Source organism: Erinaceus europaeus, chromosome X (assembly GCF_950295315.1).
Source record: "Erinaceus europaeus chromosome X, mEriEur2.1, whole genome shotgun sequence".
Lineage (NCBI taxonomy): Eukaryota > Metazoa > Chordata > Mammalia > Eulipotyphla > Erinaceidae > Erinaceus > Erinaceus europaeus.
In genome coordinates, this window is record NC_080185.1 from 124,027,126 (window position 1) to 124,045,179 (window position 18,054).

An 18,054-nucleotide genomic window follows, 5' to 3' on the forward strand; every position below is an offset into this window, starting at 1 on the left:
GCTCTGGGCGCTGGCTGCTGGTGTGCCTGTCTTTCAAAACCCCTTCAGGGGGCCAGGTGGTGGCGCACCTGGTTGAGTGCACATGTTACAATGCACAAGGACCCAGGTTTTAGCCTCCGGTCCCCACCTGCAGGGGGAAAGCTTTGCAAGCGGTGTAGCAGGTCTGCAGGTGTCTCTGTCTCTCCTCCTATCACCTCCCTCCCTCTCAATTTCTGGCTGTCTCTCGCCAATAAATAAAGATCATCATCATCATCATCATCATCATCAAACCTTCGAATGGGGGCAGTGCTGACTTGACCTTCTGTACTCTTCTGCACTTTCCGTGTGGGCTGTAACTGTGAAGCAGAGAACATTTCCAAACCCCCCCCACCAAGACACAGCATAGCCTCAGAACAAATCACCCCATCGTCGTGAAATAAACCAGAGAGAGACAGAGAGACAGAGAGGAGCACAACTTTATTGGCATGTTTAACTACAGTGGCGGAGGATCTTAAAATCTCTGCTAAAGGAATGCAGGCCCTGCAGCGGATCTCTCCCGGAACCTAGCTGGCACCGCATCTGACAAAGCTAAATGTTAACAGGAGTAGCTGCGAGCTGACTAAGACAGTTTTTAAGTAGGAGACTGAACTTTGGTAGATTCAGTTTTATCTCATATCTCAGTATCTTAGATCGGTATTTTATTTTTTAAAAGATTTTTCTTTTTTAAAATTTTTTTTAAATCATCTTTATTTATTGGCTAGAGACAGCCAGAAATCAAGTGGGAAGAAAGAGATAGGAAGAGAGATACCTGTTGCCCTGCTTCACCACTCACAAAGCTTTCCCCCTGCAGGTGGGGACCTGGGGCTTGAACCAGGCCTGTGTGTGCTGTAACAAGTGTGCTCAACCAGGTGCGCCGCCACCCGGCCCCAGATCAGTATTTTAAAACTGAACTATATATAGTTTTAGTTTAATATTCAGTGAGCAATTGCCTTTAAATCAACTGGCCTTCGTTGTGTCGACATATCTGCACCTCAGGCCAACATGCCCACATGCCCGCACATGTATTTCTCTAAGCATCCGAATTCCAAGAATACAGCCATCCCACTTACCAGACATCAAAGTCACGTGGCACCCAAACAGGGCCTTTACACCCCAAGGCATTTTGTGCCACATAGCTGCTCTACTGGACTGCACTTAGCTTTTTTCTTCCAGGCTATTCTAAGGTACAGGAATGCGCTGGTTCCTGCAACAACTGGTACCTCCCAACGTCAGCTTCTGCAGCAGTGAAGACTACATCATCCTTAAAAAGACTGGTGTCCAAGTCATTGCTAATGTCTTAAACAGATCTGATTTCCCAGATGAAGAATTTCGGTCAGAGAATCTATTCTCTGCAAGTTTGAATATGCAGCAGAGGGGTGTAATTAGTTACTCCTACACTCTGAGTTTGAAGTCAAGTTCCGAGGGCTAAATAATTCAATTGGTTACCCACCAGTATGTAAATAAATCCACTAAGAATCAATGTTTGCCTAGAAAGATGTTGTAAAGGGTCCCCTAGTGGACGCTCTGAGGTCACAATTCAACCATCATCTTCAGGGAGCAAACGTTTGGTCATTTGCACTCCCTCTTCATGGCTCTTTACCACCTGGTTGTTCATGTAACAGTTTGTGTTAAGATAATTAGCTGTCGGGATGGCTTGCTACTTCTGATTACAAAAGACAAAGGAGTATCCCATGAAATGAACAAAACCACTTTCAAAGATACAGTGGGTGGAATGCAACTAAAACTCACCCCTTTATAGAAAAAGTGAAATCTCAGTGAGACTTTAGGGGAGCCTTTACTTTGATGCACATCTACAGCATGGAATCATCGGAAATACAGTGAAAGCTAGAGCAGAAAACAGATACAGAAGATGACAGCACAAGTGTTCAGATAGCCTTCTGGGATGGACAGAGACCATCAAGAAGAAAGTGAGCTTGGAGACCCTCTTGGGAAATGATTTCTTTCTTTCTTTCGTTACTTTTTATTTTTATTTAACCAGAGCACTGCTCAGCTCTGGCTTATGGTAGTGCGGGGGATTGAACCTGGGACTTCGGAGCCTCAGGCATGAGAGTTTCTTTGCGTAACTATTATGCTATCTACCCAGGCAGGAAAATGATTTCTAGGCCAGCTTTATCACTGAACTTAATTATGGTCTTTTTAAAACACAGCAGTCCAGTTGAAATGCTAAGTATATATTTTCAAAAGTGATAATTAAAAAAAATGAATTCTATTACCTCTGATAAGTCTAATGTTTACCAAAAGATGTTGTCACTTGCCATCTTAAGCTATCTAACATTTGGTCCAAGTTAAGCACAATAACCAAAATGGTTTATTTGAAGCCTGATTATTAGACTAATTCAAAGCTCATAGTTATATACTTGATGAAGTTCACTAGGAAATAATGAGCTCTTTCTATACAACGTTTAACCCAAATATCCATAGGCATTTTCATTATATATTTGCACAGGTGTGCATCTAAAGTCACCTTCAACCTCGATTTATATAAACTATGAACTTCCACTACATTGGAACTATGCACTTCAAAGTCGTGGCCTCAAAAGATTGAGAGAACAAAGGGACAGGAAACCTATTCAAACAAGTCAAGATGAGAAAAAACACTTCTCATTTAAGACAGCCCCCTCAGGAGATCACATCACCACAGCCCTCCCCCCCAAACAGGAAGGAGTAGTCTGGAGCTTTAGAAAGGGAAAACCATGGAGAGTACAAAGACCGAATGCACTCGCATTATCCTACCAGGGCGAGCCTTACAGCTAGCAAATCAGACAAGAAGTGAGAGACCAGAGCAGGCGGGCTCTGCTCAACCCCGACTTATAGTGGGACGTGGCTGAACAGGTAAGACACCGATTCACCGTTGTGAGTTCTTCGGATCGCCTCGGCCAAAATCATGGAAATGTCGATGACCTAGACGTTGACCAGAAAACGGGGGGGGGGGGGGGTGGGGGGGTGGGGAGGGGAGAGGAAAGTGGGCAAGCTCAGACATGTTTACGTCAACACCTGCAAGTCAGAAAACCTGGAAATGATTTCCCAGCATGCCAGCCATGCTACCGCCGTCAACCCCCTCTGTCCACCCTTTCCTTCTGAGGACAAACTAGCTATCCCTTTCTCTCGGTGCTGTTTTATTATTATTATTATCATTATTCATTGGATAGAGACAACCAGAAATCAAGAGGGAAGGGGGAGACAGAGAGGGAGAGACAGAGAGACACCTGCAGTCCTGCTTCACTACTCGCAAAGCTTTCCCCCTGCAGGTGGTGGCCAGGGGCTTGAACCTGGGTCCCTTGCATGACTGTGTGTGTGCCAATAAAAAACATATTTTATTTATTTATTTATGAGGAAGACAGGAGGAGAGAGAGAGAGAGAGACAGAGAGAGAGAACCAGACATCACTCTGGTACATGTGCTGCCGGGGATTGAACTCGGGATCTCATGCTTGAGAGTCCAATGCCTTATCCACTGCGCCACCTCCTGGACCACCCAATAAAAAACTTTATTGGTGGCACAGCAGGTCGGCTCTTATCTGTCAGCCTGAGGTCCTGGAGTTCGATCCCCAGTATGGCATGTGTCAGAATGATACTCTAGTTCTTTCTCTTACTAGTAAAGAAATAAAACTAAAAAACAATCATTGACAAATAAAGATGGTGCTAATTGAACATGAAAGTCTGAGTTAGCACAGCCATTCAGACCATTTGCAAATGTATTCGCTTATGCCAAATAAACGCAATGCTTTCATGGATTAGCAACCACAGGGTGGTGGTCCGGGAGGTGGCAGAGTGGAGAAAGCACTGGATTCCGAACCATGAGGTCCAGAGTACAATTCCCGGCAGCACATTTACAGAGTGATGTCTGGTTCTTTCTCTCTCTCTCTCCTACCTTTCTCAGAAATAAATTATTGGGAGTTAGGCGGTAGCGCAGCAGGTTAAGCACAGGTGGCACTAAGCACAAGTACCGACTAAGGATCCCAGTTCGAGACTCTGGCTCCCCACCTGCAGGGGAGTCGCGTCACAGGTGGTGAAGCAGGTCTGCAGGTGTGTATCTTTCTCTCCTCCTCTCTCCATTTCTCTCTGTCCTATCCAAAAATGACGACATCAATAATAACAACAACAACACAACAAGGGCAGCAAAAGGAAATAAAGACACCTGCAACACTGCTTCACCACTCACAAAGCTTTCCCCTTGCAGGTAGGGACTGGGGGCTCGAACCCAGGTCCTTGAGCATTGTAACATGTGCGCTCAACCAGGTGCGCCACCACACGGCCCCTCTTTCTCCCTCTCGTTATATACTTTTCTTTTTTAAAAAATGTATTATCTTTATTTACTTATTGGATAGAAACTGTCAGAAATTGAGAGGAAGGGGAGGTAGAGAGGGAGACAGACAGACAGACACCCGCAGCCCTGCTTTACCACTTGTAAAGCTTTTCCCCTGCGGGTGGAGACCAGGGGGCTTGAACCTGGGTCCTTGCGCACTGTACTGTGTGTGCTCAGCAAGGTGTGTCACCAGCCAGTCCCTCTCTCTCTCCCTATTTCTCTCTGTTCTAGCTAATTTAAAAAGGGGGGTGGGTCAGGTGGTGGCACACCTGGTTAAGTGCACACATTACAACGCCCAAGGACCCAGGTTCAAGCCCCAGGACCCCACCTGTAGAGGGAAAGCTTTACAAGTGGCGAACCAGGGCTTTAGGTCTCTCTCTCTCTCTCTCAAAGATTTTATTTACTTAGTCATGAGTAAGGAGGAGAGAAAGTGGGGGAAGAAGCAGACGTCACTGGTACATGTGCCAATGGGGACTGAATGCTGGCCCTCATGCTTGAGAGTCCACTGCTTGATCCACTGCTCCTGGAGGCTATTTTTCCCATTTTTGTTGCCCTTGTTGTGGTTGTTATTGTTGTTATAGCTACTGTTGTTGGATAGGACAGAGAGAAATGGAGAGAGGAGGGGAAGACAGAGACGAGGAGAGAAAGATAGACACCTGCAGACCTGCTTCACCACTTGTGAAGCGACCCCCCTGCAGGTGGGAAGCTGGGGGCTCAAGCCGGGATCCTTCTGCCGGTCCTTGCATTTTGCACCACGTGCCCTTAACCTGCTGCACTACCGCCCAGCCCCCGGCTTTATTCTATTGTGTATCTAACTTTTGATCTCTGCTGGCCTTGGCCTTTTTTCAGAGATCTGAAACGAGTTACCCTCACGTGAGGAGAAGCTGCAACATCTGCTCTAGCCTGGGGCCATGTACAGAAGGCTCCAAGCTGTTCCCTGGGATCTAAGGCAGCTTCATTGTGGCTTGGTCTTGCCTGCAGCTTGGAGAGTACCTGAATCTTGGAGCACTGCTTCATTTTGTCCTCTTGCGGAATTGTGTTAGTGACAACCACCGCCTCGAAGGCAGCGTTGTTTATTCTGGAGATCGCAGGCCCAGAGAAGATGCCGTGGGTAAGGATGGCGTACACTTTGGTGGCTCCGGCTGAGAGGAGCCTGGAAAACAGGAGAGAGAGAAACAGTGCGTGTATGAGTATCCTGAGAACGGTCTTCCTGGTGTGGTTTTGCAAGTATGCTCTATAACGGCAAACATGAAAGCGATTCCACTCACAAGCTAGCAACTCAGAACAGGGTCTCTGAAGAGCACCGGGCATTCCATTAAGTCAGAAACTACCTCAGTATGGGGCCTGGATGATTCTTCGCTAATTCTGGATTCTGCCAACTAGTGATAGTTCCACTTCCCTCAGCTGTGACCAGAATCGTCTCCAGACATGGTCAGATGTCCCCAGAGGACAGGAGGAGTGAATAGAGTTGTCTTTTTGAGAGTGAGAGGACAGGACGCTAGTATATTGGTGGTAGGTGCAGCAAAGCGTATCCACAGAGGGGTTGGACTGCCCTCCTGACGTTTATAATAATGGAAGCTAATGGTCAGTCAATGAAATCAGGTTTTTTAAAGTCTCTTCAGAACTCAATGTGCCCCTGACCGAGACCCACTGGTTTAAACCAGTCTGACTGGCATATTATCACTGTGATACATAACTAGTACGAAAAGCTTATTAGTGCTATCTTTTACATTCTTGATTTTGTCCTAAGGCTTTCTTTTACATTTTATTGATTGATTTATTTCATAAGACAGAGAGAAATTGAGAGGGGAAGGGGAGACAGAGAAGGAGAAACACTGGCAACACTGCTTCACCACCCAGTAGGTGGGGAGCAGGGGCTTGAACCCAGGTCCTTGTGCACTACGCTGTGTGAGCTCCACCAGGTGCGGCAGCACCTGGCCCATTCTAAGGCTTTCAGGCATGGTGTGCATCAGACCAGGTTCCTAGTGCTCCAGTGACACTGGGTTGGGCTGTGGCATCTTCTCTGGACAGCCTACGTCTAAAACCTCCAGAAGTCACTGGTTATGAAGACCAAAGAGTGGAGCTACACAGAAGGGAGTGAGGGACCCAAGAAGCCCCCAAGACAGCATCTTCCCCTTTGTGCCCAGTTTCAGGGGACCCTTTTGAAGACCCTATGAAAGCTCAATATGGAAATGAAAACTAGGGGCTGGACAGTGGCTCATCCTAGAGTTCACATCGCAGCGCACAAGGACCTGGATTCAGGTCCCTGGTCCCCACCTGCAGGGGGAAGCTTCACGAGCAGTGGGGGCAGTGCTGCAGGTCTCTCTCTCTTTCTCTCTCTCCCCCCTCTGTCTCTCCCTCCCTCTCAATTTCTCTATCCTATCAAAAAGAAAAAAGATGGGAGTCGGGCGGTAGCGCAGCGGGTTAAGCACACGTGGCGCAAAACCCAAGGACCGGAGCAAGGATCCCAGTTTGAGCCCCCGGCTCCCCACCTGCAGGTGAGTCACTTCACAGGCGGTGAAGCAGGTCTGCAGGTGTCTCTCTTTCTCTCCCACTTTCTGTCTTCCCCTCCTCTCTCTATTTCTCTCTGTCCTATGCAACAACTACAACAACAATAATAACTACAACAATAAGACAACAAAGGCAACAAAAGGGAATAAATAAATAAATTTTTTAAAAAGTCTTTTATAAAAAAAAAAAGAATGGCTGTCCAGAAGCATGGGTTAGGCATGCAGGCCCATGGTGGTTTCCTACCAAGATTAAATAAGCCTAGAATTCCCTTGGGTCTGAACACCATTGCCAATCAAGCAGCAATAATCTGGAGAAACAGGCCCCATGTTTCAAAGCTGGTGTCTTTTACTTTCCTACTGTAGTATACTAATCACTCCCTGAGCTGTCCCAAACCACCCCCCCCCGTACTTGTCCGCAGCGTGGCAGATGGTGCCACAGGTGTCGGCCATGTCGTCCACAAGGATGGCCACTCGGTCCTTCACATCCCCCACCAGAACCATCCGGTCCACTTCATTCGCCTTCTTCCTCTCCTTGTGAATCAGGGCAAATTCCACATTCAGTCTGTCGGCGATGGATGTCACCCTGAGGAAGGACATGATGGACACGCAAAAATCCAGTCAATATAGTATCGACCGATTTCTGAAGTGCAAAACAATTTATTTTTTCTTTAAAGTAGCCACTCCAGGTGAGCAAAAACTCGGCTCTCACAGATAAAAATCCCCCCTGGTTATGGTGAGACATGGACTGGGAGTGACATACCGCAGCGAAGCCAAGGACTCCGGAGAAGGAGGGAGATGGACAAGATGGAGAGACACTGGGGTCCTGGTGTCCCCTTGACACCAATCGAGTGTAGATGAGAGGCCATGTCTATGTGTTCAAGACTAGACTGTAAACTGTTAACCTCCCCCCCAATAAAATAAAATTAAAAGATAAACAAAAATCATGCCTGGTTTGGGAGCTGCTGAAGCAAGTCATGGGAACGAGGAAGCTGGGGTGCTAAGCCATGGGAGCCCACTTCCTGCAGCCTGCGCATGGACAGACAGGCAGCGGACAGAGCCGCCTGCGTGCCAGTGGATCTGAGTCTGAGGTATGAACTTTGTGGGGACAGAGGAGAGAATGGGATACGAGTGGGAAGTCTCAGCCACTTTAAGTGCCACATGGCAGTGTCACAAGAAATAAAAGAAAGGGGGCTGGGCGGTAGCACAGTGGGTTAAGCGTACGTGGCGTGAAGTGCAAGGACCGGCATGAGGATCCCGGTTCGAGCCCCCGGCTCCCCACCTGCAGGGGAGTCGCTCCAGAAGCAGTGAAGCAGGTCTGCAGGTGTCTGTCTTTCTCTCCCCCTCTCTGTCTTCCCCTCTTCTCTCCATCTCTCTGTCCTACCCAACAACAATGACAGCAATAATAATAACTACAACAATGATTTAAAAAACAAGGGCAACACAAGGGACAAACTAACTGCAGGAGCAGTGGATTCATGGTGCAGGTGCAGGCACCGAGCCTGAGCCCCAGCAATAGCCCTGGAGGCAAAAAAAAAAAAAAAAAAAAGAAAGAAAGAAAGAAAAGAAAAAGTACCCCTATAAAGAGTTCCTTGGCTACATCACATCAAATCGATGGGGTTTACAGTCAACAATATTGATACCCCTTTCCCATATTAGGGAGCTACTCTCTACCCTGACCCAGCTTTCTGGTCCTTTTCCCAGCCATGACATCATGTCCCCAGACAATAACTTGGATCCACCCGCATATCAGATTTCAGGCTGGGGGAAAAAAAGAAACAAAACAAAACAAAACAAAAAACTAGTAGAGCCACAGGCCCTTTGGAATATCACTAAAATATGCCTACTAGCTGTCTACAAAATGGAGGACCCCCCCAGCTCTTCATCTGCACTATTCCAGCCTTTAGGTCCATGATTGCTCAACAATTTGTTTGGCTTTGTGTGTTAACTCTCTTTTCAGCCACCAGGTTCCAGATGCTAGCAGGATGCCGGCCAGGCTTCCCTGGACTGAAGACCCCACCAATGTGTCCTGGAGCTCCGCTTCCCCAGAGACCCATCCTACTAGGGAAAGAGAGAGGCAGACTGCGAGTATGGACCAACCAGTCAACGCCCATGTTCAGCGGGGAAGCAATTACAGAAGCCAGACCTTCTACCTTCTGCAACCCACAACGACCCTGGGTCCATGCTCCCAGAGGGATAGAGAATGGGAAAGCTATCAGGGGAGGGGGTGGGATACGGATTTCTGGTGGTGGGAATTGTGTGGAGCTGTAGCCCTCTTATCCTACGGTTTAGTCAGTGTTTCCTTTTTATAAATAAAAATTTAAAAAAAAAAAGAGTTCCTTGGGTTGCTAGAACATTCCTGTTTCCTGAAAGCAACTCTTCTAAGTATATGTCAATAACAAAACTTGACACATGCTCCTCACAGTGGTGCTGAGACAGTGTTTCACACAGAAACCTTTGGGAGAAAAAATGCAGAACAAAGATGCAGCTTGATTTCTGCCTCTTTTGGACATGCTTAGCCCCTTTTCTCAGTGCAGGGAACCCCGCCCCCCAGGAGAAACAGAAGACCTGGGAGTGTCCCGAATGAAAGAAAGCACTAGTTAGAGATGCACCTATCTAACCTGTCTTCACTAGTGAGTCAACCCCATCAAGCTTAAAACACTATGCAAGAGTGACCTCTTACGGCGATACTAAGCTTTACCTGGTCCTGGTTGAAGTGTGAAGGTTTTTCTCTAAGGCAACACCTTCCAATTTGTCTGACAAGTAGCCCGTATAAAAAATGCAGTAAGGACAGAAACGGGCCAGACAAGTGTGTGGAACCTCTTATTCTCCTGGCTTAGTAACTGCTAGAATCATTTTTTTTTTTTCTGGTTACAAGAAAGAAATGGCCTAGACCCATTTTTTGTACTGTGGCGAATGCCCAGACTCAGCTCTATAAAGACAGACAGTGGGCTAGGAGACTGCCAGCGGCCGAGGGGAAGAGGGCTGGGTTTCCTTTTGGGCTAATTGAAAACATTCCGGAATTAGTGGTGACAGATGCAGAAGTCGAACAGCCACTGAGCTGTCCCCCCTTTAAATGGGTGACTCCTATGCCTATGTAGTCAATCTGCTAGGACACACAGCTCGCAAGTAAGCTATAAACATTCCCAACACAGAGCATTCACAGGATGGTTCCCAGTCCTCTAAGAAGACGCACTGGGCGTGCCACACCTGGGGTGCGGGAGGGTCAGGCCTAGTGAGACATGCTGGGTGACCAAGCACAGGGCTGTCACAGCTGAGCGGGGCCTTTGGAACTGAACTTCCCACTTCTCTGTGCTATATAGCGGGGCCACTTCCTGCCACCCGCCCGTCTCCAGCCAGTGTCTCTTCCTCTTCTGAGCTGGGAACCTCACCGGGGGCAGCAGTAGCCCGAGGCTGTTCTAAGGACCAGCACTTCTTGTCTCTGGGCTGCTCCCAAGTTCTCAGTGTTCCTACCTGGCAGCGGGGATAGGACCTCACACGCGTGAGGTGTGTGCTGCGCTGCTGGGCCACCTCCCACGCTCCTGAGCAAGTTCTACTCTAGCACCACAGCTGGGACGCAGCTGGATGCGGGAGACAGAGGGACAGGCACGTGCATTTGTCACCCCAGAGCTTGACCAATGTCATTTGAAGCTGAAACCCAGGGCCTCGCACATGCAGGCATGTGTCCTCTCGGCAAACACCATCCCTGACCTCTGGTATCAGGTGACTGACCACAGACCCCCATCCGTATCTAATGCAGGGGAAAGAGCAAGGCATGAGCGAGCAGAGAGCAGAGAGCTGCGCAGCCGGGCAAGTCGTGAGCCTGCTTATACCTTTTGGCTCCCCCCGCGTCAGGGGAGACAATGATGCAGTTCCTCCACTCGCTGATGTTCTCACGAATCCACTGCAGGACCGCGGGCTCCGCATACAGGTTATCCACAGGAATGTCGAAGAAGCCCTGAGGGAAGACATACATCACTGTCACACGGTAGGGGCTGTCTCCTTCCTTCCCTTCCCTTCCCTTCCCTTCCCTTCCCTTCCCTTCCCTTCCCTTCCCTTCCCTTCCCTTCCCTTCCCTTCCCTTCCCTTCCCTTCCCTTCCCTTCCCTTCCCTCTCCTTTCTTTTCTTTTGTTTCATCTTTATTGGATAGAGATAGCCAGAAATTGAGGGGGAAGGGGGAGATAGAGAGGAAGAGAGACAGAAAGATACGTGCAGCACTGTTTCACCACTTGTAAAGCTTTCCCTCTGCAGGTTGGGACTGGGGGCTCGAACCCGGGTCCTTGTGCACTGTAACATGTACGTGCAACCAGGTGTGCTACCACTGGGCCTGTTTTATTTCTCAAGATAGTCCCTTTTGTGGCCCACTGGAGGGAGCTTTGGGCTTAAAAGCACGAGGCCCAGAGTTTGATGTCTGGCTCTCTTCCTGGCGTTGTTTTATTTTTAAAAAGATTTTATTTATTTATTAATAAGAAAGATGGGGTGGGGAGAGAGAAAGAACCATCACTCTGGTACATGTGCTTCCGGGGATTGAACTTGGGACCTCATGCTTGACAGTCCAATGCTTTATCATGGTGCCACCTCCCAAACCACAATATATATTTTTTAAAGATTATCTCTTTCATTCAATAAGATCAAAACTTTTCTGTCGTTGTTGCCAGGGAACAAGCCCAGAACTCTATATAACATCTAGCTGCACCCCTGCCCAAGAAAGGGATGTCTTGCTCAAAAGAAGCCTTTCAGAGACCAGATGTTTAACAGAACTTGAAATCAAAAGATGACAATTTCTCAGGAGCGTGTTTCCGTTACTGCTGGGGCCACGCTCTATTTTGTGATGATTACCTGGGTTCTGAGACACCAAAACGACTTGGCAAGCAGCGGAGGAAAGAGGTTTGTTGCTTTTATGCCCCTTGTTATAAGCCCAGTACTGCACACTGGCTTCATATCCTGAGGTGGGCAGTGTGACCTGACCTGCTCTTCACAAGAAGGGTCTAGCTAGGCTGCCACTCTACCGATCTAACCCTCGTCCAGAAGTGGAGTCGGAATTCAGCTCTAGAGTTTACCACGGGAAGCATTCCCATTCCTCCAAGACTGGGCAGGGACAGGGTGACAGGGAAGGGCTCAACATCAACTCTGATTTTCTAGTTCAATGAAGAAGAAAATCCAAGAGAGAAGAAAGACAATTACACACTCAAACACAAGTAAGGCTACCTGCTTTGGGGATTACTTAACCTAGCAAAAGCGCCATCTCCTGCTTTGAAAGCCATTTTAACCTAAGAGGGCAAGAATTCAACCACTCTCAGGAAAGCCCCAATGTCAAGCAAGGGTGAGGGAGCGAGCGGGAGCACCTGGATCTGAGACGCATGCAGGTCCATGGTGATGATGTGATCCGCCCCAGCCACCGAGAGCATGTTGGCCACGAGTTTCGCAGAAATGGGAGCACGGCTCTGAAACAAACAAAAACACAAACATGGATTTTGTAAGAGGAAAAGAGCTGAGATATTTCGATTCCTCTTGCATGAGACTTACGTGAGGAAGATGGTTTTATAAAATGTTAGTTTAAGAATACTGAATCCTTCCAAGAAGACCGACTCAACTAGAAGCAGCAATTTTAAACGACCATAATTTACCACAGCACTGAAGCTTTCCCCCAGTGTGGTGGAAAACTGACCCCAAGCAAGAACATTTACTCTCAGTGATTCTTTTTCAGAAGCAAAGCTTTGAACGAATGTACATGGACATATTTATCTCTTTAGGCCGACTTTTGAAATGTATTTTTATGTTATTTATTTATTTTTCCTTTTGTTGCCTTTTTTATTGTTGTTGTAGTTATTTTTGCTGTTGTTGTTGATGTTGTCGTTGTTGGATAGGACAGAGAGAAATGGAGAGAGGAGGGGAAGACGGGGAGGGGAGAGAAAGACAGACACCTGCAGACCTGCTTCACCGCCTGGGAAGCGACTCCCCTGCAGGTGAGGAGCCGGGGGCTCGAACCGGGATCCTTACGTAGGTCCTTGCACTTCATGCCAGGTGCACTTAACCCGCTGCGCTACCACCCGCCTCCCTTTAGGTTGAATTCTTTTTTTTTTTTAAATATATATATTTATTTATTTTTGTTGCCCTTGTTTTATTGTTGTTTTATTATTGATGTCGTCGTTGTTGGATAGTACAGAGAAATGGAGAGAGGAGGGGAAGACGGGGAGGGGAGAGAAAGATAGACACCTGCAGACCTGCTTCACCACTTGTGAAACGAACCCCCTGCAGGTGGGGAGCTGGGGGCTCAAACAAGGATCCTTACGCCGGTCCTTTCACTTTGCGACACCTGCGCTTAACCCCCAGCGCTACCGCCTGACTCCCCAGGTCGAATTCTATAGTGCTTTATAATTAAAGTTCACAAAATCAAAAAATTCATTGATATCTCAGAACAGACCAAAAAAAAAAAAAAGATCTTAATTCCGTTTTCTTCACCATTTCCTATTTACAAAAATACTATAGTGAGTCAATGTGCTTCACACTAGCTATGGAGAACTCTGATAAAAGAAGCCAAGAGTTAACAAAACATCTATGCACGCACCATCACACTGTGCCATTCCAATTGTCGCAAGTGTGTAGAGCAGCAGGTGCAGAGAGACATGACAGTATAAAGAGCATCGGGTTTCAAGAGATGGTTGCAGGGCCAGGGAGGCGGTTCAGCAGGTAGGGACCTGACTTCCATCTAGGAGGTCCCAGGTACAAGCCCTGGCACCACAGAGAAAGCAAATGCAAACCAAGTAGACTGCATGTGATTTACTACATGACATTAAAAGGCATCAATCACAGTAAGGAAGTTAACTGTAGGGCTGGGCGGTGGTGCACCTGGTTAAGCCCCTGCTTCCCATCTTCAGGGAAAAGCTTCACAAGCAGTGAAACAGATGCCTCTCTGCTTCTCTCCCCCCCCTTTTTTTGGCTCCAGAGTTATTGCTGGGGCTCAGTGCCTGCACCACGAATCCACTGCTCCTGGAGACCATTTTTCCCCTTTTGCTGCCCTTGTTGGTTTATCATTGTTGTGGTTATTATTATTGTTGTTGTTATTGCCGTCTTGGCTAGGACAGAGAGAAATGGAGAGAGGAGGAGAAGACAGAGGGGGGAGAGAAAGATAGACACCTGCAGACCTGCTTCACTGCCTGTGAAGCGACGCCCCTGCAGGTGGGGAGCCGGGGCTTGAACTGGGATCCTTATGCCGGTCCTTGTGCTTTGCGCCACCTGCGCTTAGCCCGCTGCGCTACCACCCAACCCCCCCTTTTTAATTTCTTATTTATTTATTTAGTTCCTTTTTTGTTGTTCTTGTTGTTTTATTGTTGTAGTTATTATTGATGTTGTTGTTGTTGTTGGATAGGACAGAGAGAAATGGAGAGAGGAGGGGAAGACAGAGGGGGAGAGAAAGACACCTGCAGACCTGCTTCACCGCCTGTGAAGCGACTCCCCTGCAGGTGGGGATCCGGGGGCTCGAACCGGGATCCTTAACGCCCTTTTAATTTCTATCTCTCCTATCAAATAGAAAAAAAAAGATAAAATGGCTGCTTGGGGGCTGGGCGGTGGCGCACCTGGTTGAGCACACACGTTACAATGCGCAAGGACCCAGGATCAAGCTCCCAGTCCCCACTTGCATGGGGAAAGCTTCACAAGTGGTGAAGCAGGGCTGCAGGTGTCTCTCTGTCTCTCTCCCTCTCTATCTCCCCATGCCCTATTGATTTCTGGCTGTCTCTATCCAATAAATAAATAAAGATAATAATTTTAAAATATTTTTTTAAAAAATGGCTGCTGGGAGTGATGAATTCATCATGTAGACTGGAGAGAGCCCCAGAAGTAACCCTCGTGTCAACAGTAGAAGAAGGAAGAGGAGGAAGAGGAGGAAGAGGAGGAAGAAGAGATGGAGGAGAAGGAGAAGGAGGAGGAGGAGGAGAAAAAGAAGGAGCAGAAGAAGGAGGAGGAGGAGGAGGAAGAAATGGAGGAGAAGGAGAAGGAGGAGGAGGACGAGAAAGAGAAGGAGCAGAAGAAGGAGGAGGAGGAGGAAGAGGAGGAAGAAGAGATGGAGGAGAAAGAGAAGAAGGAGGAGGAGGAGGAGGAGGAGGGAGAGGAGGAGAAAGAGAAGGAGAAGAAGGAGGAGGAGGAGAAGCAGCAGCAGGTAATTATTATGTAATCTAGGAGGGAGTGGAAGGGAGTCTGGGGAGAGAGGGGCACAGCACAGTCTGAAGAACCCTGAAGATCAAGACTGAAAGATGAATCAAATTCTTATAAACTCAACAGAAACCCGAAGGAAGAAAGAAGGCCTTAGGGCGCCTGGAGAATTTGGGATCTAGAGAAATGGAGGCCAGGGGATTTACTGACACGGTAACCTCCTTCCAATTGCCCAGCTTTTCTCTGTAGCCAAGTTTCCGCACCATTAGCTGTGGACAATAACTGTCCACACCCCCAAAGCCAAGCAACTAAGCAGACATGAGTAAGCCAAGCAAAGATCCAGCATTTGAACCCAGTCACAAAAAGGAAAACACAAATTAAAAAAAAAATTCTTCACTCAAAATAGTAGCAAACACACACACACACACACACACACACACACACAATTTATTTGCATGAAAACAAACACAAGGAATTAATTACAATGTTAAAGATGATTTGTTTTCTCTAATACACCATTCTTTCAAACAAATATTTTTATTTTACCAGAGCACTGCTCAGCTCTGACTTATGGTGGTACAGGGGATTGAACCTGGGACTTCAGGCAGACAGATCTTTGTGTAACCACTATGCAATCTCCCAGCCCACATATTATTTCATAATACACACACATGCATATTTTCAGCACACAAAGAATGAGAGGAAATACCCAAAATATTAACAGTCAATGTTCCTAGAAGGTGAGGTTATGGGGAAATATTTCTCTAACTTCTAAAAACCTTTGCAGTCTTCACAACGAGTTCATACTGGAATGCCCGTTTCAGCACCGAACTCACCTGTTCTGTGTCGCCCCTGGAATAGAGTCTGTCTGGCTCCAGTCCCTGAGAGCTGTCAGCGCCCTTGCCTGCCCACATGGCTCTTCCAAGCAGTCAAGACTGAGCCTGCGCTTCCCGCTCCTAGAAACTCTAGTCGCGCCTTCTTCCTCTGCATTACCCCGTCTCTGTGGAGTCCGTGCAGCCAACCGCCAGGTCTGACTCAGATCTCCCTCAGCCCTCAAGCACTCTGAGGGTTTCAGAGAGAAATGACCTGTCCCTTCTAAAGGGAACCGCCTTTTTGGTTCCCCCATTTGGAAACACCCACTGCGCAGAGCCTACTGAGAGATCACCCTCAAGGACCCGACGTGGACAGATGTCAATGACTCCAGCTAGATCACAGGGCAAAGAACTGGTTCGGGAAATGTTCTCTTCACACACACACACACACACACACGCACACACGCACGCGCACGCACGCACACACACGCGCACACACACACAGCTCCGTGTGTGACTTCTGCGGGAAATATCCAGACTAGAACACAAACTTTCTACAGCCCAGTCATTATCCTCACTGACTGAGAGGATGATTTAGTTCAACAAAACTCAGGATAATTAAAAGAACAAACTGGTCTTTGTGACTTCTTTGTAATAAACTAATAAACTGACCTGCAGCGCTAACCAACTCCAGGCTCTAGCTGTAATGTAACAGCCGGTAGGAGGCTTCCTCTGCTCTCAATTCTCAGTGGCATCAAGCAGCTCTTGCTTCTGGGCTTTAAACCACACGGGTGACTTCTAGATTCAGGCTTTCTCATTCCTTTCTTCAAACATTGCTTACAAATTTGGTTTCTATGCTGTGTTTCATAATTCGACTCAAAACCTAACTGACTCTTGCAGGGATAATGATTTATAAGTTAACTGGCTTTCTAACCTATAAAGAGAAAAGGGAAGGGGGAGTCGGGCGGTAGCGCAGCAGGTTAAGCGCAGGTGGCGCAAAGCACAAGGACCAGCGTTAAGGATCCTGGTTGGAGCTTCCGGCTCCCCACCTGCAGGGGAGTCGCTTCACAGGCGGCGAAGCAGGTCTGCGGGTGTCTGTCTTTCTCTCCCCCTCTCTGTCTTCCCCTCCTCTCTCCATGTCTCTCTGTCCTATCCAACAACGATGACATCAATAATAACTACAACAAAACAAGGGCAACAAAAGGGAATAAAATAAATTTTTAGAAGATTTTTTAAAAAAAGAATGAGAAAAGGGAAGGGGCCTGGCAGTGGCACAGCTGGTAGAGTGTACAAGTCACCATGAACGAGGACCGAGGTTCAAGTCCCTGGTCCCCACCTGCAGGGGGGAAAGCTTCACAAGTGGTGAAGCAATGCTGCAGGTCTCTCTCTTTTTTCTCCCTCCCCATGTTTCTCTCTCTCCATCATCATTAAGAATAATTAAAAAAAAGAGAAAACCCCATGATGACATCGGTGCTGATATCTTAGTGCAGATGTCACCTCACTCACGAGGCAAATTTGACAGGCTCACAAGACAGACAGACAACCTTGTATCTCAGCTCAATCGCTCAAAATATTTCTGGCTAAGAAATATAGTACCAGGGGCTGGGTGGTTGCACACCTGGTTGAGCGCACATGTTACAATACACACAGACCCAGGTTCGAGTCCCTGGTCCCCACCTGTAGGAGGAAAGCTTTGTGAGTCGTGAAGCAGGCCTGCAGATGTTTTACTAGTGCCCGGGGAAGTAGCTTAGCTGTAGAGCACAGGGCTTGCACAAGAAAGGCACCAAGTTCAGCTCCCAGCAACACATATGCCAGTGATACTCTTGCTCTCTCATATCAAATCACTTTTTTTGTTTAAAGCATTGCTGAAAAGAGAACATAACCTTGACAAACACTTTTACCCCCTGCTCAGCTCTGGCTTATGGTCGTGTGGGGGGACTGAACCTAGGGCTTTGGAGCCTCAGGCATGAGAGTTTCTTTGCATAACCATTATGCCGTCTACCCCTGCCCTTGAAAAACGTTCTTTAAAAAAAAATCCAAGATTAAAGACAGAAATGAGCTAGAAAAATCATTCCCAACCTTTTACAAGCACAATGTGTACCTCAGACAGACAAAATGAAGACTATTCAACTAGCCTAGTGAAGGAATGAAACTGTCCGTCTTCTTACCATAATAAGTGTTAACTACAGATGTGTCACAAATGACAGCACCAGGACTGCAGACCCACAGATAAGGGATGAG

The 18,054-nt window shown here is 47.5% G+C and overlaps 1 protein-coding gene across 1 annotated transcript in view; it reads right to left on the reverse strand.

Annotated features, from left to right (window-relative positions):
- Positions 1 to 437: 437 nt before the first annotated feature.
- Positions 438 to 18,054, reverse strand: part of PRPS2 (phosphoribosyl pyrophosphate synthetase 2) — a 28,833-nt gene continuing 11,216 nt past the window's right edge. Inside the window, exons 3-7 of the mRNA XM_007517471.3 lie at positions 12,196 to 12,294; positions 10,684 to 10,808; positions 7,263 to 7,436; positions 5,337 to 5,496; positions 438 to 2,940 (exon numbers count right to left, since the gene is read on the reverse strand). Coding sequence (XP_007517533.1) covers positions 2,848 to 2,940; positions 5,337 to 5,496; positions 7,263 to 7,436; positions 10,684 to 10,808; positions 12,196 to 12,294 — 651 coding nt within the window. The 3' untranslated portion in view covers positions 438 to 2,847. The remainder of the gene's footprint in view (positions 2,941 to 5,336; positions 5,497 to 7,262; positions 7,437 to 10,683; positions 10,809 to 12,195; positions 12,295 to 18,054) is intronic.